At 30.1% G+C, this 22,438-nt stretch overlaps 1 protein-coding gene across 1 annotated transcript; it reads right to left on the bottom strand.

The window, feature by feature from the left end:
* Positions 1-769: 769 nt before the first annotated feature.
* Positions 770-22,216, bottom strand: Dhc16F (Dynein heavy chain at 16F). Its single transcript, XM_089230740.1, has 39 exons — positions 22,164-22,216; positions 22,005-22,101; positions 21,801-21,882; positions 21,373-21,737; positions 20,252-20,497; positions 16,566-16,973; positions 16,310-16,479; positions 15,997-16,223; positions 15,765-15,939; positions 15,566-15,695; positions 15,387-15,488; positions 15,173-15,322; positions 14,307-15,116; positions 13,527-14,177; positions 13,346-13,460; positions 12,840-13,264; positions 12,354-12,778; positions 12,146-12,284; positions 11,541-12,077; positions 10,551-10,802; positions 10,019-10,454; positions 9,268-9,940; positions 8,757-9,203; positions 8,508-8,680; positions 7,552-8,440; positions 7,245-7,490; positions 5,134-5,371; positions 4,576-5,064; positions 4,333-4,505; positions 4,084-4,264; positions 3,845-4,024; positions 3,013-3,786; positions 2,708-2,948; positions 2,325-2,627; positions 2,106-2,257; positions 1,683-2,033; positions 1,512-1,604; positions 1,125-1,443; positions 770-1,034 (listed from the first exon to the last, which is right to left on the bottom strand). The coding sequence occupies exons 1-39, from the start codon at positions 22,214-22,216 to the stop codon at positions 805-807; spliced, it is 12,147 nt and encodes a 4,048-aa protein (XP_089086866.1). The 3' UTR covers positions 770-804.
* Between the last annotated feature and the right edge of the window lie 222 nt (positions 22,217-22,438).

Here is a 22,438-nt window from a genome sequence, read left to right as displayed (position 1 = left end):
CAATATCGATAATAATATTATTTCATAGCAGAGTGGTACCCACTTGTCCACCTTTTTTATTTAACAATTAAAATATATATTATCATGTTTTTCAACTTTTTCGACTAAAGATTGTCAAATTGAACAAGGATGGACACTAGATTGTGAATTGTTTCATGTTAATGACTGTCTTAGGCCTCAATTTTAAGAATTGATGACCACAACTGCGACCAGAATAAATAATAATAATATAATATATCTGATAATAGTTGTATAGTTGTATATGTTTATTAAATTAGTTATAATTTTTTTAACCCGTTATTGCGTATATGATCCAGACCCACTATAAAACCCACCAAGACGAATAATATAATATTATTTATATTTATGATAACATCACGTTTGTGAAATTTGTGTTTTTACATTTAACATTAGTATTTTAATAAACATAGAATAATTAAAATATTTCTTTTAACCTAACCTAACCCTCAATAGTGATTTTGAAGTTAACGCTTACATAATTGCTGTAGGTACATATTATCTATCTAACTATTCTTTCTACTTGGCTAGTTTTATCGAAAAAGCAATTTAGTACCTATAATATGAATTATATATAATATGTGTAGGTTCCGGAATCTAGTTTTAATTGATCTTTCCTCTGAAAGTTACTCTTTAGGTGCCCTTACCATTTAACCGATTATAAGACATAATAAATAATTTATTTAAAAGCGAATAATCAAAGTGATAATATATATATAATTTGTTGTGTGTTTAAAGTAAATGGATACAATATAAATACACTATAATAATATACTATGGCAACAGTCAATTTGTTAATTGTGTGATAAGAGCGGTGCCCTTGAGGGTCCAATAGCTCCCTGGAAAGTCAGTTGGCAACAATACAGCAATTACAAAATTAGTACTATGTCCGGTGGTCGAAAGAACCCCAGCTCTGGCTGAAGTTTTATACAGAGGGCAATTGTACCTCAAACTATGTTCGTCCAAGTTGACAGTCGGTATTAGTCGTATAACGGGCATTGGAGGATACAAGTCACCTTGAATCATCAGAAATAATAATATAAATATTCTATAATTGTGTATCTTCGAAAGAATTTTAATTTTTGTTCCTTGAATTGAAATATTACCGGGCGTAGGATCGACCAGAAGGCTGGTGGTAGGATCGATGCGCCCGGCGTCCAGATACAGGCCGTGCACATAAACGCCGTCTTCCAATTTTGTTAGGCCTTTATAAGCGTTGTTGTCTTCTTTCGCGGCGATTGTATGAACAGCGGCGATTTCTTCTTGTGCCAGAATGGTTTGAGTAAGCTCAAAATCAACTTTCAAACTGTCAATGGGTATGGCATATTTCCTAGCATGTCTTTGTAGACATCCAGTCATGAAACCTTGTGGAAAATACAAACCTGATATCCAGTATGAAGGAGGACTACCAAACTTCATCCATATCTAAGATATTTTAGAATTTTCGAGATTATAATACTCCCATAATACGATTATTTGCAAATATCATTTACGTTGATAAAATCAAGTCTAAGTGCCAAATCATTAACCCAATTACCCAAAGCCTTCAACGAGGGGTATGCCTTATTAGACCACATTTTCGGTACCTGTGAAATGTTATGAATTTATCATATATTTGGGACATCGGATGAAATAATTGAAAAACATATAGGTTCTAATACTACCATGTTGTTCATAAATGATACATAAACTCCTTCCAATTCTGCAGACATGACCACGAGTCCTTTGATAGCCTTACGTAAGTCATTTAAAGAATTATGAATGATGTCAAGTAATTTATTAAATCTTTCGATCTCCTGTGATAGTACTGTAGATAAAGAAGGTAATCTTCCTTTATCATCTTTATTCATTATTGTGAAATGAGCTTCACTTAAGTCTATGACATCCATGAGTCTTTCGGAAATATCGATGGCCATTTCCATAACTATTTCATCGTCTGATTTACCAGCAGTGCCTGTTAGTGATTTCGGATATGCTTCAATGATTGTTAATAATGCTTCTTGTGTTTCTTTAGTCTGATGGAATTATTACATATTAATATGATACACACATGCAATAATTGTTTTATTTTAAAATCAAATTTATACTTGATACGCGATGTTCGCATTTTCATGCATTCCGAAAATTTCCGGTTCTTCAATTATTGGCAGTTTATCAATAAATAGCTGATATTCATCAACAGTAGTGCAATTCGCACTTTCTGGACAATAATAAGTACCAGACTTGGAGTATTTATAGCCTGAAAAATATGATGTATATAAAAGTAGAGATCTTAATTTATAATGTCAATTTGTTATTTATATTACCTGGTTTGAGGGTGTGTGGACCAAAGAAATTCAAAAGTACTGTTTTCAATGTTATTTGATCCCAAGAGTCGGTAACTCTACCTCCATAATTTATCTCACCAGTAACGTACTGTAAAGCATCCCAAGGGATTTCTTTTGCAGTTAAGCAATACATTTGTAACAATAGCATAGCGCATTCACGGTCACTGTCAGTAAACGAGTATGCTATGTTCCATCCAAGCGACCCAAATTTCTTTCTTTCTAATATGATAGCATGAAAAAAGCACAGCGCAAACACCATTTTCCGCCAGCTAGAGCTGAATGCTATCGCACGATAATTACATGATTATTTTAAAAATACAGAAATATAGATATTTAATTTAAAACCAAAAATCGATATTCACCATTGTTTTCGAAGAAATCGCTATTTATGTCTGTAAACGATCTTTTCATATTTGCTCGTAAGCCTTTGGGTGGTTCGTTTGTAACTTTCAATGAATTTTGTAGGACGAAAGTTGGAAAGCTTTTTGATGGCATTGAACTTAAAAACAGTCTAAACTCAGGTTTAATATTTGTTGGATTTTCGATTAGATTTTGAACTAAATTTTCCATAGGAAGCATCCACGATGAAGCTAAATGACAGTTCTGAAAATAAATTTTAAGACAACGTACTTATTTGTTATAAAATTTTGTGTTGTATGATTAATACTTGCAAGAATATCCAGTTGCCTTCTTTTTGACCATTTTTTATAAGTTTTTCTGCTATAGGTCCTTGGCCCTGACCTAAAGATATTGCACATAATTTATCTATCATGCCGAATTCCGTAGCAAACTTTTGGAATGCTACGAATGGATCTGAACCAGGACTAAGAATGAAAATCAATGGTATGGTTGGAGACGTGTCATTGTATAATAATTGGAGTGAAACTCTTGGACTTTCAATAAATGTTTTTCCGAGTTCAGTGCTGATGTAATTAGTAATTGCGAAAATTAATTTTTCTTCTCTGAACGCTTTAATCATCATAAGTTTTTCAAATGAATTTAATTTTGTATTCCAGTTTACAGAAATGTTATTGTTTTTGTGATCTAAATGAATATCTTGAATAAACTCGCCTAGTGAGATTTGTATTGGTCCGGTACAGTTTTCAGGAAGATGTTTAAAAGCAGTAAATGTTTCAGACATATAGTTTACAGTTTTCCAAATGTCTTCTGTTAACCCAAATACCGCTGGTTTTATCGTCATTTTCCTTTTTACTTTTCCTAGGGGCCCACGCAACAAAAAGTTCCATTGGTCATCTGTGATTTTTCCCGATTGCAAATTTATACTGACGCTGACCAAAAAACTAAATATTGATTTATGGCGTTCAAACAAACCTCTAGAAACATTTGTATAAACAGCCTGGGTAATATCTTCGATCATGGTAGGCATTTTAATATCTATTCTCATTTTTTTGTCAGAGTTCTTAATTACATTGCAAAATATCTAAATTACATAATAAATTTTAATATGAAAAGCAACACACCGTTTTATTATTACTTACGGAACTGAAATAATTCAATGAAAATTGGTACATAGTGTCAATTTCAGAAAGCTGAGCTACAACAAAATAAAGGCATGATCCTCTATTAGCTACCACTCGATAACGCTCACGAGCCACCCCGATGTATTGTTCCGTTTCTTCTGCGTCTATTAAACGTCCAGCGATGATAATAGACGTCTCCTAAAAATTAAATTACAAAATAAAATGTATTAGAAAGTGTCAATATTTACTAGTCCTACCTTGCTGTTATTAAGTGTTTCGATGAGTTCTTCATCGTCCAGTATATTTCCTTTTGACATATTGAGCATTCTTAACGTCTTGTCTTCCATTTCTTTTAATAAATTATTGTCATCGTTTATACTCACAATGGTTTCAGTCCGCTTTGCTTCTAAATCAGGCATTTCTAATCGCACAACATCTCTAATAAAGTAAATATTATAAATAATTTAAATATATAAATTTATTTTAAGATTTATACTACTATTTACACTAATAACTGGTCTTCTAATCCTGAAGGCGTTACAGTAAAATTTACCAGCGTAACTTGTATACATATGTCTGGTAAATAATGTGGATTAGACATTTTTGTTGTCATATAGAATCTGAACTGATCGTCATATTCTATGTCAGTATTACCAATGCGCATTAACAGCCGTCCACCCTAATAATAACAATTGATAATAATTTATCATTTAGAAAATGCTTGTTTGTTAATCGAAGAAGTTAAGTACTCGTGAAAATGTTATGTTCTCCAATATTGGTCTTAATGTGGGATCAATGTGTTCTTCGAGACCTTCTATTAAAACCGTATACCCCAGTCTTACCGCATCAGTGATTACGTTCATGACGTCTGAATCCGTACCTTTGCATGTTTTCAACGAATTATCCATTTCCAAGGTCTTGATCCATTTGTTTGCCTGTTCTTGGGGATCTATCATCAGTGGCCAACGACTTGCTCTTGTCACGATTATCGCACTGTCTGTTGACACCGAATCCCTAGGGAGGCCACACATATTCCACGAGCGTAACTCAAACGAATCGATTAGTACAGAGCTCAATGAGTAATTTTCTGAATGTTTTATTTCATATTGTGATAATTGTTGTAGCCACGAATTAGTTATATCTTTACGATACTCGTCTGTGAAAGGTCCCAAATAATTAACACTCCCGGCTGCAATTATAGTGTCACCGGTCACCGTCAATAAACGTTGAGAAAGTATCTTAACAGAATGTAAAAATTCAATTTGAGTTAAAATGCCTTAGGCAACGTAAAGAATATAACAAAATACTTGTATATTATTTTCCCATCTTAGCTGTTCTTCACTCAAAGCTTCAACAAGTAAATCAGATCGGTTTAATCGTGATTGTGTTTTACTCATGTTTAATTCCAGTTTGTTTTTTTCAGAAACACTTTGGTCATAAATATCTTCGAGTTTTTTTAAACGTGCTTGGACGTCAGCTAACATTTTTTGTTTCGCTTTTAATTCGGTCAAAACAATATTAAGTTCATCTTCAGCTTCTTGTTGTCTAAAAATATAACATAGCAAATAATTTATATAGGTATTTTAAAAATAAAACTAAACATTTTAAAATTTCTATATATAGCTCAAAAAAGTCAACACTGATTAAAAAATATATATCTATTAAAATTAACATATATTCAAATATTCAATGTCGATTGAAATGTTCGATCATTATTAGTTTTTTTTAAATTAATATCGATAAAAATTTATTGGTTCGGTAGAAAAGCTTAAAAATTTAATACAATGCTACTAACATATTTTTACAATAGCAGTTGCGAAATAAAAGAAATACATAGTCAGAATTTTTTTTTTATAAGCATTCAAAGTTTGAATTTTGACAACATATTATGTTAAAATCACGAAAATTCGTAAATTATTTTATGCTAGAAATTCATAAAAATTTTCCTTTTATATCTAAGATTTGAAAATTTAATACAAGGCTCATAATATATTTTTACAATAGCAATTGAAAAATAAAAGAAATATATAGTCATCATTTTTTTTATAAGCATTTAAAGTTCAAATTTTGACTAAATACTTAAAAATTATGGCAATGTTCAAATTCTCTTAGATAGAAATTCATAAAAGTTTTTCTTTTTAATTCTAAGATTTGAAAATTTAATGCAAGGCTCCTAACATATTTTTACAATAGCAGTTGGAATATAAAAGGAATACATAGTCACAATTTTTTTTTAAGTATTAAAAGTTTGAGTTTTGACAACATATTATGTAAAAATCACGAAAATTCACAAATTATTTTAAGCTAGAAATTCATAAAAAATTTTCTTTTTAAATCTAAGATTTGAAAATTTAATACAAGATTCCTTACAAGTTTGTCAATCTTTATCACAAATAAAAAGTCTACCGGAAATTAAAATTAAATTTATATGAGCATTTGAAATTTAAATTTTTACAACATTGGATTTTCACTGGATTTCACATTTAGTAATTTTCTTATTTTGGCGTAACTCTAAAAATCTAAAACAAATGACCGCAGATACTTGAAATTTTCACTGAATGTTTATATAGGCATTTTCTATATTTGATAACATTTTCAAAATATTTAGATTTGTTTTGAGCTGTTTACTGACATTTTAATTTTTCATCATTTTTAGTTTTTTTTTCTATAAATATCGATAAAAATTTATTTGTTCGGTAGAAAAGCTTGAAAATTTAATACAAGGCTTCAAATACATTTTAACAATAGCAGTTGAAAAATAAAATAAATTCATGGTCACAATTTTTTTTTTTTACAAGGATTCAAAGTTTGAATTTTGACAAACATACGTAAAAATCACGAAAATGCATAAATTATTTTATGCTAGAAATTCATAAAAAATTTTCTTTTTATATCTAAGATTTGAAAATTTAATACTTGGCTCCTATAATATTTTTACAATAGCAATTGAAAAATAAAAGAAATGCGTAGTCACAATTTTTTTTTACAAGCATTCAAAGTTTGAATTTTGACTAAATACGTAAAAATTACGGCAATGTTCAAATTATTTTATGCTAGAAATTCATAAAAAAATTTTATTTTAAATCTAAGATTTTATTTTTCATAATCTATAATAAATCATAGACAGATAAACCGTCTTCGCTCAGAATCGTTTTTCGTATACAATGATATAATATCATTGGATTCAAATTTAATTCCGTCCATTACAGTAACCCACTTGTAACCTACTGTACAGCAGAGCGACATCCACGACTTACCCTCCTTTTTTTATAGTGTAAATGTGTAATAAGTAATAACTATAAATACTTAGATAATTAAACTAGGGAATTTAACTAGGTACCATTTTTCTAACGATCTACTGTTTGGGACCTTAAGTTATGTCACTTAGTAAATATAACTTAGCAATAATATAACTTACTTTTTTCTTTTCGGTTCAACTATTCGAAATATTAGAGAATAACTATACACGGCTCGAACCCACATACACATGGATTTAGCCACTCCGGATTGATACGCTACTGTTTTTGGAACAAATTCCGGATTGTCTATGTAAGGTTTAATTAGATTAATCATTTTGTCTGATATGTTATCTGTATCATATTCTTGTAGAGTTTTTAGAAAATTGCTATCCCCTAAAACAAGTTTAGCTGAAGCCCAATCAGTTCTAATAAAAATATGCAAATATAAAAATTATGTACCTCCAACCTATCATAAAATTCAATTACTTTTTTCCCAACAATAGACATACAGCTTCCATAACAGTTTGAACAAGTTTAGGAGGCTTATTAAACACCCTTAGTTCATTTATATCTTTTTTGTTTAGGGCCTCTAAAGCCGCTTTAGCTGCGATCATTGCCGGCATAGCTAAGGCTAAATCTTTCTGTGCATCTTCAGCAATGGCTTGTGCAGCATCAGCTTTTATTTTCGCTGCAGATTCTTCCAAAAGTACTACTTCTCGCACTTTATCTACTTCTGCTTTTTCAATTGTTAGATTTTCCATTAGTTTCAATGAAGCTTCGTTTTTTTCAAATAGTACTGGTTCCATTGCTTTTAATTTTTTTTTCATCTCTCCTACCATATTGAAAGTTTCATACAATTTTCCTAACCCTTTTGAAATACGGTCAGATTCACCTTTAATCTTATTGGTTTGTAATTCATGCATTTTTAAGTACAGTTTTAAAAACTCCAAGTAACTTTTAGGCGTTACGTAGTAGTGTCTTCTCATTTGATCGTAAAATTTTGTTGTTGCTTCGCTAACTGATTCATACATACTGTTACAAATGTTTGTTAGATTAGTAATCAAATTTCCGGTTTGTGAAAACATCCCTAAGCTGTTATGTGCTACAGATAATAGTGCTTCTTTTGGCCAGTCATCAAACCAATCGATCGTTGAGTTGTTTACTAATGAAGGGAATAAACGACATCTTCGTCTAAAAGCATCACCAATCGGACTCATAGATATTACGAGATGGAGTTTAGAGCGTACCCTCTGTATAAAATATCTAAATATTGCATCACGGTTCTCACTACTGATTCCTGACTCAACAGCTGCTGATCGACAAGCAACAATGACCTTCTCCAGGTCATCATGTTTAAACAGATTTGGTACATCCCCTTGAATAAATTAAAAATGAGTATTGCTAACTCATAGTCAATTTAATATTAATTTAAAATGTTTTACCAGAGTTTAATATATTGTTTATATCTTCCAAAAATACTTCTTGTACAATTTGATTGTCTGTGAACAAGAACGTCGTGTCTTCGAATTTTGCACCAGTTTTATAATAAAGATTAACTAAATCTTCGTGGAAAGTAGTATGATCATACGATTTTGTTAACTCTATTTGAAAACATCTAAATATGAAATATTTTAAAATTGAATACTTATATTCAGATTGTTTTTATGTTTTTATTAATATACAATACGTACTTGTAATCATTAATATGTGATGCCAATTTAGTCAGTGATTGTTTTCCCATACCACTAACTCCAACAAGTAAAGCATTTCCTCTTTCAGATCTCAATATCCTTGCTATACGAGTTATGTGCTCGATGGCATCCATAAAAAATATTATATTCATGTCTTTATTATATACCATATTGTAATCCATTAAATTTTCAGTCAACACTTTTTTTAATTTTACAATATCGGTTATTTCTTCGTAAATTCGATTCTCATTAGAACTAGGATTCATGAAATCGCCAAATATTAACATAGGAGGCCGCGTTAAATTTTTGTCAGAGTTAGAAAATTCTAACACTTTTGTTTCAAAATAACTTTTGCACACGCTTTGAAGAAGATTGTGAAAATATGATCTATCTTCTTGACAAACTAAACGATCGTGATAAACACGCAATGTTTCATGATACCATAGTCTATAAAAGAAATAAATTTTTATTGATATATGATTATACATATTAAGTTATAGTTAAAACATACCTTAGTAATTGTTTTCGATCGGGAACTGTGACAAAATCCGCTTGCAATACTCCTTGTATAGTCTTTGACAAATCTCTAAGATTAAATACATAATGTGACTTTGCAGGAGTAGGTAATAGATCTTCTGATATACGTAAATACACATCGATACTAGCTTCTACTACTTCTTGGCACGAATTAGCTATAACCTGTGGGAATTCTTCAAAAAACCCATTCAAAATGGAAGAAAATATAGTTCTCATAGCACTTTCACTTGTAGTTGGTATGAATATCATAGAAAAATGCCTTGTGAATCTCGGGGTTAATGGATTTCTACCTCCACCCGGAGGTGCACAAATAGTACACAATATTAAATTTTCTATATATTTCCAATCCAACTTATCTCGATCGTACATGCCCCCACAATCCAAAATTTGTCTTAGTAATTCAATAGGTGGTTGAGCTCCATAGACTTCTGGCTTTGGCATGTTGACGTCATCAATAAAAATCGCCAAACGTTTATTTCCTGGTGCACCAAAATGATTTCGTTTTTTCTTTATCAATTTTGATTCTAATATTTCTTGAGTTCTATTACTACTGGTTTGAGCAGAAAAATTTATTATTCCAGTTATCCAATCATCTGTGGTTGTCAAATTTTGCATAACAAAATTTGCGACTGATGTTTTTCCAACCCCTACAATAATCACGTAGTTATATTATTATATTATTAATAACAAGATCTATAATTTAGTCAAATTTCATACTCCTTTACCTGTTATTCCAGTTAGCATTACTGGTTGATTCATTTGTACTAGCCTTTGCATTACATATGCGTATCGAATGCTATCTACTGTAGGTACTAGTAACTCAAAATAAGGTGTATCTGCATTATAAACAAATTTTGGAACAATAGTATCCCAATTTTCGAATGATTTAGTTACCGTGTTTAGGTACATATCAAATAATTTAATTCCAGGTGAAATGGAAAATTCGGAGTGATTTTCAAATTGATTAAAAACTAAATATTCGAATTTTTTTTGAGAAGAATCATCTAAATTTGATCCCAATGACCACAAATATGAAAATATAAATGATTGGCAAATATAATTTTGAATTTTTGAATTTTCTGTTTCAGCATCAAAAATGTCTGGGTCGGTGAATAGGGATTCGATAACAGTACACATCATAGTCACTTTACTAATTTCAACCTAAATTATAGTTTGAAAATGTATTTGTGATGGTTAGGTTAGGTTAGGTTAGGTTTATTCTACTTTTATTGAAGTTCTATCTTGGTGGAAATATACCTGTTTAATTGGAGCCAAACAATGTTTGTTAATAAATGAAAAACCTTCGTACACATAAGTTTCGAATAGTTTCAATAGATATTTTTTTATTTCCTCGCTATTTTGAATTGCGTTATTTTTCAATCTATTTATCCACGAACGTACATATGGCAACCATCCTAGTTCAGCTGCGTCTACGTAAACCATTCCACATCTACTAACTGTCGCCGGTGACGCTTGTGACAAGTCACCAACTTCAAAAATCATTCTAACCTGAAAATGATTTAGTATTATAATTAGGTATTATTGTAGCGTCCCAGCATACAGGAGGACGAACGACTTGTGTTGAAGTAGATGGATTGAGTGAAATATGTATAACAAATTGTTTGGTGATTAATTATTAGATATTTATTTGATTATGATGTGAATAAAACACTATTATTGAACAATAATGATTTAATTCAAAAATATTCTAAGTCCGAATAATTAAATTGGACTGGTGTCTGGCGTGAAAGTGCTTGCACTGACTCTGGTGGCTCACGTCTGAATTGGGTCTAATCGGGGCTCTCCTATATAGCCCATATAGTCCTACTCCCTGCGTTTCCTCTCCTATCTATAAGATAAGTATGTGTCCATGGCCGAGTCGTGCAAAAGCGTAGGCCTGTATTATTCTAATATCGCAGCTTCCCACGCCCGTGCGACCGGTCGGTCCACATCCTGTTTATTCGTGATACGTAATCTCGATAACCCGATGACATTAATCATATCTCTAGATACTCCTGTCAATACTACAATTTCGTAAACTAATTCCAACTATGGTGATATTTTGGAAGGGCTAGTAGTTTGGCCTTCGATACAGCTATTGAGGTCCTACACAATTTAACCGGTGGCAGAAATCATACGCCCCAGGGACACTTATGTATATCTACGTGTATATGCGTATTTAGGTGTCTCAGCGGGACGACGGTACATAGCATTATTTTAAAAATAATTATTTATTATAAGCCCTACCCAAGAGCTCAATTTTATGCGTTCTGAATTGGCTAGGCATAATATTTTGTTATCATCAAGTACAGTATTAAGGTTCTCGATCCATATTGCGTCTACAGGGCCATCACATACTACCCATTGAAATATTTCTTTTGCTGTTTGAACTGTTTCTCTTACAAATTTTCCGAGTAATCCATCTCTCCATTCCATGGTTTGGAGATTTACTTCACCGTAAAGTTCACTCATAGTAATAGCTTTGGGATTTAGTTGGTATATTTTTACCGGTCTGTAATATTGTTCTTCTATTTTATTATTGTAAAGTTCTGTTAATGTTTTACTAAGTATTTTTAAAACGCTTGTCTTTCCACCACCAGTAGGACCAACAGTCATGATACCATGTCGTACAATTATTGTCTCTAATAGCTGTATAACTTTTACATAAATACATTCTTCAATTTGATAGCCATAATTTTCCATCACACGTTTGGTTGTGGATAGGAACATTCCATAATCTTGTTCTGGTAAGACAACTCCAGGAAATAAATCATTTAATATACCCTGAATATTTAAATTATGTTATACTTCTTATAATTATATTTTAATGTTACATATAATTCTATATTTACCTGGAAAAGTATAGCATCATCTTTTAGGAATTTCGGCAAATTACTATCTCTCAAAGCTCTAATTAAAACTAAATTTTCGTTGATGAAAGGATTTTGTCGTTTTAATGAACCTGCCATTACTAAAACGCTTTTTACAGCCCTTTACAACAGATGATAAATAGCTTGTGATAAAAATTATTATTTTAAAATCAAAATAAATTAGGATTACCTCATTCCAAAATCATAATGGTCCTGAATAGAAAGCTGTTCACTACATAATTTATACATTTTTACCATTTTTTGAGACAACATTTTTGATGACTCAAAACCTTCAGAGTACAATATAACTTCAGCAATCAAACCATAGTCCGGTACCATCATTGCCATTGGTCTAAATAATGCTTGTAAATTATCTGGTAATTCACTTCTTCCAGCATATCCTGGATTCATTGTTATGAATGCTGCACAAGTTTTCACAAGTCTAATCTCACGACCTTCAAACATGAATTTAGTGGCATTTATCAATTTTGCATTCATGATAGTTATCAGTTGTTGCGCGATGACAGATAAGACTTCAATCTCTATACGGTTAAATTCGTCAAAACAACACCACGCTCCTGATTGAGCCAAGCCGGAGAAGAATTTACCCATCATCTGCAAAATGGTTCATTAATTTTTTTCTGCATAACTAATATTTGGTCCATGTATTTTTTACCTTATAATCTAAACCATCAGAACAGTTAAATACAACACATTGTGTAGCTAATGCTTTTGCAAGATCCTTGGTTGTTTCAGTCTTTCCAGTACCTGCAGGTCCAGCTGGTGCACCACCTAAATTTAACTGAAGTGCACCCATCAAACACAAGTAACATTTGTCAGTTAACGGTGTAATGACTAATCTAGGAGATGCACCCAGGTATTCAAATGCATATAGCCAACGAGCATTGGCCATGAATGCAACACAACCATCCACAGTATCCCAATAATAGCGAAGCTGTTTTAGCCATTCAAAATTTAAATCACTGTTGATCTTATGGATTACCATAGTTGATATTATATCCCTCGCGTGAACGTCTATTGTAATCAATGAGCAGATTACGGAACGTTGAAGTGCAGTTAAACGTCCTCGAACCATAGCTGCTAAATTATTCAAGTCCTGAAATAAGAAATACATCATTAGTATAAGACAATTATATCAATTGTATTTATTGACAAAGATACTTAATTTAAAACATTTTTGTTCAAATTCAACCATTTTTTCTTGTATGTTAGAGTTTAGATTAAGGATTTTATGGACGTTACGACACCACATCATCTGAGATACCGCAATTATGAGCTTTAAAAAAATATTTTATTTAATTCTCAGTAGGTAATTAATATGTTAAATTATATAAATTGCAACCTGAGCAGCGTGTAACAAAACCCATTTTTCTCTAGGAGTTTTGTCATAATCTCCCATGGCTATGAACATGGATGTCCGCAATGTATTTACCATCTCCTTTTCTACTCTTGTTAGCCAATATTCAACGTTCCCAGTTGCTTTAACCTGTGATGCAAATTTGACGATTTCTCTTTCTGGTGATATCATGGAAATAATGTTGGTTGGTGAGCTATCTTCTTTATCGGGGGTTAATGGGTTTCCTTCCTTATCATCGTTTTTAAATTGTATTCTCCAAATGGCGTCGAAACATTTGTTCATGTGTGGCTGTACAGCTCTTGTATTCCGTGCTTGAGCAATTATTTCTATGAGCTCATCATTTGACAGGAAATAAAACCGTGGAAATATAACTCTCTTTGATTCTAAATATGCTTCTAAATATAACATGATTTGTTCTAATTGTTCATTATTTTTGATGAGAGTTTTTAGGAGATTAGTATCGGTACAAATGCTTATAGCCAAAGGATTTTTTTCAGCTTTCAGCATTATTGCCTTCCATGAACTATTTACTTGACTAAACAATGAAGCTTCATTTGGAAGCTGCCTTTGTATGTCTGGAGCAGAAAATATCGATTCCAAATAAATCCAATTATTCTGGCACATCATCCATTCCGTCTATAGATAATAAATATATAAATAATATATTTATAAAAAAAATGTATAATATAAATAATTGTATAAGTTTCAAACAGATTTATTGAATATACAATTCATGTATAATTATGCAATTACTAAATTACTTACTAGAACTTCATTCATAATGTTCATAGATTTTATCCATTCTTCAACTCTTGTTTTTATCATAAGTACATGTTTGGATGAAATGAGGGTATTCAAATTCATATTCGCTTCTTCTAATGTTAACTGAACTTCTTCCAATGATCCAAGTATAAAAATATCATTTGTATTTTTATAAGGAAGAATAATTAAATCTACTATTTTCCAAGAATCTTCAATTTTTTTTAATATTGCTTCTAAAGTTGCTTCAGAACTTGCCTGTCCAGAAATTTCCATTATTTCAGTACCATAATTGAACACGTCTAATTCTTCAAGCATTTTTAGAGTAAGCGTCTGGTTAGTTGGGAATTTTGTTCCAAGAAGTTGCTCAACTTTTATCCAATGATGGTTTTTAAGATTAGGATTTCTTAACATTGCTATGATGGGCATTTTTGACTTAAAAGTGTGTACTTTTTCTTCAATTAGATTTATAAGTTCACATTCAGGAATATTTTTTGTAAATTGCACAACATATTTTAAATTTAATGCTAAGAAAGTATTCATTTGTTCTACGTCTAAATTATGAAAATTGTCTGTTTCCCAAATAGACATATTTTTTTCCCATTCGGTTAAACTATTCCTAAGCAATATTCTGAGTCTCACTGCTTCACTAGCCTCTGTTAAAAGATCAACATTTGTCATCTCCACGCGGAAATAACGTTGATAAGACTTATATAAGTTTGATTCTATTTGAAGTTCTGCCAATTGTTCACTAAGTTGAGATAATGAACTTAAGACATGTTCCACATCTGAATTAATATCAATTAACCATGGTTCCTAAAAAAATAAACAAAATTAAAATATAAATATTATGTAATTTCGATTATTATTACCTGAGCTTCAATATTAATTTTTTCTACTTCTCGAAGCATGTCTTTTATTTGAGCGTCGATTGTGTTGACGAAATTATCAATGAGGTTATCTTGATCATTATAAATATCATCAAATTCTATTCGTAAAGTAGTTAGCTCTTCTGAGAATTTCTATAAATAAATATTATTATTATTTTTGAATTAATAACGCAATTATAGTACAAATATTATTAACATCATAATTATCAATATCCTCTTCAGAAATAAGTATTTCATATTCTTCAGCTAATTCGTAAAGTTCCTTAACATAATTTAGTTCGATATCTAATTCTTCCAACTGAAATAGAAAACACTTGATTAATATTTTTAACATATTCTTTTTATTTTTTAATAATAAATTATTCAAATGCGAACCCTTTTAGAATATATTTGTAAAAATTTGTTGTAAGCTACATATTGAGCGGCGTTAGTTGGAGTGGTGAAGAGGTATTCAAGGGATTCATTTATTTCAATTAATAGTTTTTTTACCAATTGTTTTCCCACTCTATATAATACAATTAATAATTAAATATAACTTATCCATTAATAATTTTCTAAATTAATAATAACATACTTAGCCAGTGTCTGCTCTACTAGTTCTAATAATAAATTACACGTAGGTCTAGCAATATTTTTCAATAAATGGAATTTTAAATTAAACATGCCTATCATTTGATTGGAATTTATTTTATTTACATCGTATAGTTGCTGTTTGTATTTATCTAACATTTTTCTAAAATTCGTCAAACCTGTAAAAAACAATACTCATTTTGATATAAGAAGAGAGATCTTAATTTTATATTTACTGGTTTCGTTTTGGATAATCCCTCGATCCAAGTCTTCATTTTCTCTATAGATATTATAAACGTATTCCATTCGTTTTAAATACTTAAGAGCTGCTTCAAAATTTATTCTGATATAATTCAATATTTTTTCCATAGTTAACTTATATTCTTCATCGATATCAAACAGAAACTGTAATTTTGGCCCATCACCGCACAGTCGATCGGCTATTTTACCACGGACTAAGGGACTAAGATAATTGTTTTTACCATCAATCATAGCGGTAAGTTGTATATAATTTGAGGTACTTAACAATATCATTACTATAAGACTCACCGCGTAAAACTGTTGAACTCGTCATCATCCAGGAGTGGAGTAAAATGAGAAACCATTATAGATTTCCAGTCTTCCATTAAAAACGAAACGTACGTCGTGTAATCATTTAGGGAGTAATTGAACTCAATACCAGTTGTTGTTAAATAAACTTCGAATATGAACAATGGAGACTAATGGGATAACAATAATCAAAGTCGTGTATGAATAAGATATTATAATATCATCAGGTGGAAATAAGCCCTCATCTATTCAATACCTTAGGATCATTTAAAGACCTATCATCTTCTAGTGCGATTTCAACGTCAGTTCCGGTTAGTAAATCGTCACTAGGAATGTACTTATAGTGTTTGTACACGTCTGCCTCAAACCGTATAATTTGTTTTTGAATGAACTTGTGTAAATTTGTTTGTAAAAAAAAATCAATGCACGTGATAAAACGGCATATTCGCTTGCAAACTTTCAGTTTGAACCTCTGCCGTCCGAACGGCATGTTATATAGTATAGAGTCTAAATCAAGAGAGTCCTTATTGTTGTTATTAAATTCTGCATCGTTAATAGTGAATCCAGTTTCTTTCAGCACGTCTTCGCATGCGATTAACATCAATGTTTTGATTGTCGAATGAAAGTCTTTTAAGGTCTTAATAGCTGTACTGGTACTCTCCTTCTAAAAATGTTACGCACAAAATTAAATGTTACATGGAGTATTCATATATAATAAAGGGTGTCAATTCACGCTGTTTGGAGAGAGAGACCGCCGCCCCACACGGTCGTGGCAGAAACCTACGGATGCTCACTAGAAATTCTGGAATATGGTATTTTGCGTCACTTTTATTACTTGTAATTTGCGCCACGAATAGGTACATTTAAGTACGTATGTAATTTGCGCCACATATACTAATTAATTTTGGTATTTTGCGCCACTAAAGAAAACAAAATGGAATATGTAATTTGCACCACACTTTCAACTTTAATAGCAGTTGGAATTTACCAGCAGATAAATTTAGCGATATCGCATAGGATATACAATAATACGTTCTGATGCGTCCGACACGTGTCACATATCGTCTCAATATCGTAGAATTATTTATAATTATGACTGATTTTTATATGTTTTATTAATTAACGACAATTTAGATGTTTAATATGCATGGAGTTTGATTTTTTATATACATTTATTTATAATTACGAGTTTAATATGACTGATTTTTATAATATGTTTTATTACTTAACGATAATTTACATATTTAATATACATGGAGTTATTTATATTATTATAATATAAGTGGCACAAATTACTATTTTAATAAGGTGGAAAAAAGCGCAAATTACAATTTTAGTAGGTACTCTAGGGCACAGATTACATAATTCCTTTTTATTTAATTTTATTTGGCGCAAATTACAAATTTAAAAAGTGGCGCAAATTACCAAAATACATTTTTAGATGTAGTACAAATTACACATATATATTTTTTTTTTGGTTGATTTTGACGCAAATTACATACGCCCGAAATTCTACCAAAAATACACACATACGTGTACCAAAAACCTACCCTACTTAAAAATCCTACAGTACCTTCCCTACACCCAATGGCCTATGTTGCCATGGGTTTACTAAAAAAAATAAATAAATAAAGGGTGTGATCAGTGGCGTAATTAAAAGCTAGGTCACAAAAATGTGTGTTTTGTCATAAGAACAAATTATTAAAAACAATTATGACTTATAGGCCAATATAATTTTGAGTTAGATGGAGAGAGTCCCTAGATAATGGAATATTTCACAAATATGAAATCCTTTTTAAAAATTCATATTGTACATTGTCCAAATCATTTATATATGTCAAATATTTGCATGACCAGATTACTGAGCTGAAATCAAAATCAGGTACATGGTTTTTAAACATAACGGATTTTTAAAATCTTTAGTGTTTCTATTAATAAAGCCTAACATCTTGAGCGATTAACTAATTATCATAATATAATGATTCGTTTCAAAAAAAAGATCACTTTCAAAATAAATGCCAAGATCTTTGATTATATTTACTCTAGTGAGAGGACACAATTCAATATTATGGTTAAAAAGATTGGATTTTTTTTATGTGTAAATGATATCGTATGACATTTATCAATATTTAACGGTAATAAATTTAATTTACTCCATTATTAAATTTATTAAGATGTGACTGGAGATATTTAGCATAATTTAAAGAATTAACTGTACAGAAAATAATCCGCGAATAGTTAAAGGTTTATAGAAATATCAATGACTATAGTGGGAGATCATTATAAAAATTAAAAATAGTAAAGGACCTAAATGGCTGCCCTGAGGAACACCTGATAAGACAGGATAATCATCAGAAACATAAGACATAATTTTAACTACTTGAGTACGATCAGAAAGATACGAAAATAACCATTTAAAAAAGTTCCTACCTATATCATGATTTTTTTAATTTATAATATAGTAAATGATTCACCTTATCAAACGCCTTTTGAAAGTCCGTATAAATAGCATCTACTTGGAGCATTGATAAGAGCTTTTACAAGATAATTATGATATAATAATATATTAGTTTGAATTGAATGTTTTGGTACAAACCCATGCTGAGAAAAGCTTATATTATTGCACAATAAATTAGATATTTTTTTCGAAATTATGGTTTCAAAAATTTTAGCAAAATTGACAATTTCGAAAATAGTTTTTCATATCTTGTTTGTCAACCGACTTATGAATGGGAGAAATGAAAGATTCTTCCAACAAGGAGAAAATGTTCCATTGGATAGAGACAAATTAAATAAATAATGTAAAGGTTTAACGAGAGTTTGATAACACATTTTTAAAAAAATATTAGGAATTCCATCGGGCATGTCACTTGCATTGTCATTAAGTGAACCAATAAAATCTAAAATTTCGTATTCCTAAATAATAAATGAATTAAAATTAAAATCAAGAAACTGATAATAAAATAAATCATTATTGTAATCGTCTGTTATATTAGTGGTGTTAATAAATTATAAAAATATAACAAAAAATTCCATAAAAAATGAAATTATTTCTTTATAAATTTTAAGATTGAATCATAAGATTAAAAATGTGATTTATATACTCTATCTCACGAAAGAACGGGACCGTGTCTGGCGTGTCTCGACTAAAATCGGTCATTCTTGCGCATACCCACGCCACACCGCACCGCAGCACTACAACGAAGATGATGGACGTCACTGGTGAGGTGTAAACGATGTAGCTCTCATTCTACATGCGCGAAACGGTACCGTTCTTTCGTTAAATAGTTAAAAAATAATAGTTAAAAATTAAAATTAAAATTATTCTTATCACTTCTTTAATTATTGGTAGATATATGTAAATAGTGGACAACATGTATTGCATATTTATTACACAATAATGACTCTATCTGAATATTTAACTGTTTTATATTACAATATTACAGTAAAACGTATAATAGAACTACAATTTACTTTCACTCCAAATTTAAATTAATGTTCCAAAAGTTAAGTTTGTTAGAAAATACGAATTTTAAATATCATATACAAAATATCAGGATATTTTTAAAACATATTTTCTACTTATATGGAGCTACGTTTTAAAACACTAGCAAAAATTAACAATGCTTAAAAATCCCAGTCCTAAATATAATACTATATGTAATTATATTAAAAAATAAATAGTGTTACTATGATAAATATGTTTTTCTTAGCTTTAGAACTACTTCATTTAGATTCTAGAATATTCTTATTAGAAGTTATATTAGAATTGTATTAGAGATTTGCTATTTTTACATACATAAATGGTTCAAATTTAACGAAAACAATCTACTTTTAATTTAGGTAATGATTCTATAAGTATCACAAAGCAAAACCAAAGTCGATTCAAATATAAGGATTCAATAGTCTTCACCCTTACTGAGGAAACCTCTAGGTTAGTACCTGCTGTTCTTTAAATTGTTGGAGAGTATTTTCTTCGGCAACAGAACCATCATACAAACATATTTCCATAATATCGCTGATAACTTCGGATATTTGTAACGACGTATCCCGCATTGGAGTGGATAAAAGAAATACTGTCAGCGGAACTTGTAATTCTTGACGCGTATTAAAGTATTTTTTCCACGAAATAAATTTATACCAGAAGTACAGACATTTCCATTGTTGATATTTTCTAAACAGTGTCAGCTATGTATAAAAATATAGACTTAATTCATTTTTAAAAATCCATCTTACGTACTACAATTTTGTTTTGTCAACTGCATAAAGGATTTAACTAGTCAGAGAAACAATGAACTAGTTTGAGAAACATTTAGAGATTAGAAAAAAAAATTTATATGCAAGTCTATGAAAATTGTGTCAATTTAGTAATAAAGAAATTTGTCCAGAATAATTTGTTGTATTTCACCATATATTTTATAGGATTGTAATTTATTAATCATATATGTATATAATATATATAAAGAACATAATATGTAAATATTTATATCCAAATTAATTGAATATTTTAAATTTGATTCCAAGCAGTTCTATGGATAGATTGATTTTATAATGAAAAAATTCAAATTTAAGAGAGGTTTCTGTTTAAAAAAAAATAAACTCGATTATGATACATTTCATAAAATAATCGAGGAAAACAAAAATAAAACGTGAAAAACATAATTTTTTTTTTATATTAAATCAATCACAAAATTAAATGACCAGTGGAATTGTCAACTTTTACATTGTTTTACGATTTATTAATGGCACACTATTTGATTTCCCAATACAAAAATGCTCAAAACATATAGTTAGAAATGTTAGAATACTTACTAAATTATTACAATGCTCTTAAGTACGCGTAAATGGTTAAACTTACATCCCAAAGATAATAATTTTATTATAATACTCGTATATACACAAAAATATGTATGATCTTCTTTTACATGCCTACCTATTTGAATGCGATTCATATTTCATACAAGTACATTTTATTCATTTTAATCATGTATAATATTGAATCATGTTAGTTATGTATAAATATTCTATAATCACCCTTACTAAGTCTAAGTGTAATAACTTACATTTCTAATTTTCTTAAAAGATGTATACTGATCTTCAAATTCTGCAAAGGGCGTGAATGTTATTTCATCTTCAATGTGTGACATAAAACCTTCGTTACTTAACGTAAAAAAACAATGTTTGTCGATGTTCTTGAACAAAACAATTTTAAAATTATACGGTGAAAAAAATTTAGACTTTTTATCGGCAGCGTAGACTAAATAAACGAATTTGTATTCTGTTGCAGTTTTAAACTCATGTATAATTTTATCTATGTCTAATACATCGGGAGGTTCTTCTACACAATTCTGATCTTCACTTTTTACAATACTTTCTTCGAATTCGGATTCATCGGACGCAGAAACTTCTGACTCACTCGATTCCACGGCTAAACATTTAAACCAACACAACTCTATAATCACAAACTATACTGAATATATTTTGTACATACAATCATCATCTTCTTGCTCAGGGTCTTTTCCAACATTTGTATCATAGTCTTCTCTTCTTTTGGTATATTCTAGAAATCCAGACTAAAACATAATAATATGTCGACCAATTTTAATTAATTTCTAGTAAGTAAATCAGGCTTATTTATTAAACATTAATGATCCTAATCGATAAGCGAATAATTTATCAAAACATTTAAACTTACTAAAGGTTCAGGATCCTCTTTTGTATATAATACTGCCTGCAAATATTTAGTATGTAGTGTTTTTGTGTCAACAATTGTCTCAGGATTTTTTAAATCACTAGCAAATTAAAAAAAAAAAAACAGTTTTTATATATTTTAAAGTGTAAAATGATGCTTTACTTGTTAGACTTAGTTGATTTATTTTCTTCTGACAAATACAATTCAGACGACATTATTTAAGATGAAAATAAATTGCTTACATTTAACATTTTAGTTAACATTAATCGTTTAAACAGTTGATGTTGATTTAAAGGTCGTCACTAATGATGACGTATCTAAGCGATAATAGCATCTCGTAGGTTGTATTCGTTTTGTGTTGTGAATATAGATGATAAAATGAGTTTTTATTTTTTTTATTTTTTCATTGGTATTGATCCCCGAAATAGCCCATTTGC

Source organism: Diuraphis noxia, unplaced genomic scaffold, assembly GCF_037042655.1.
Source record: "Diuraphis noxia isolate RWA-SAM2 unplaced genomic scaffold, SU_Dnox_SAM2 contig0001, whole genome shotgun sequence".
Classification (NCBI taxonomy): domain Eukaryota; kingdom Metazoa; phylum Arthropoda; class Insecta; order Hemiptera; family Aphididae; genus Diuraphis; species Diuraphis noxia.
This window is presented reverse-complemented; position numbering and strand designations above follow the sequence as displayed.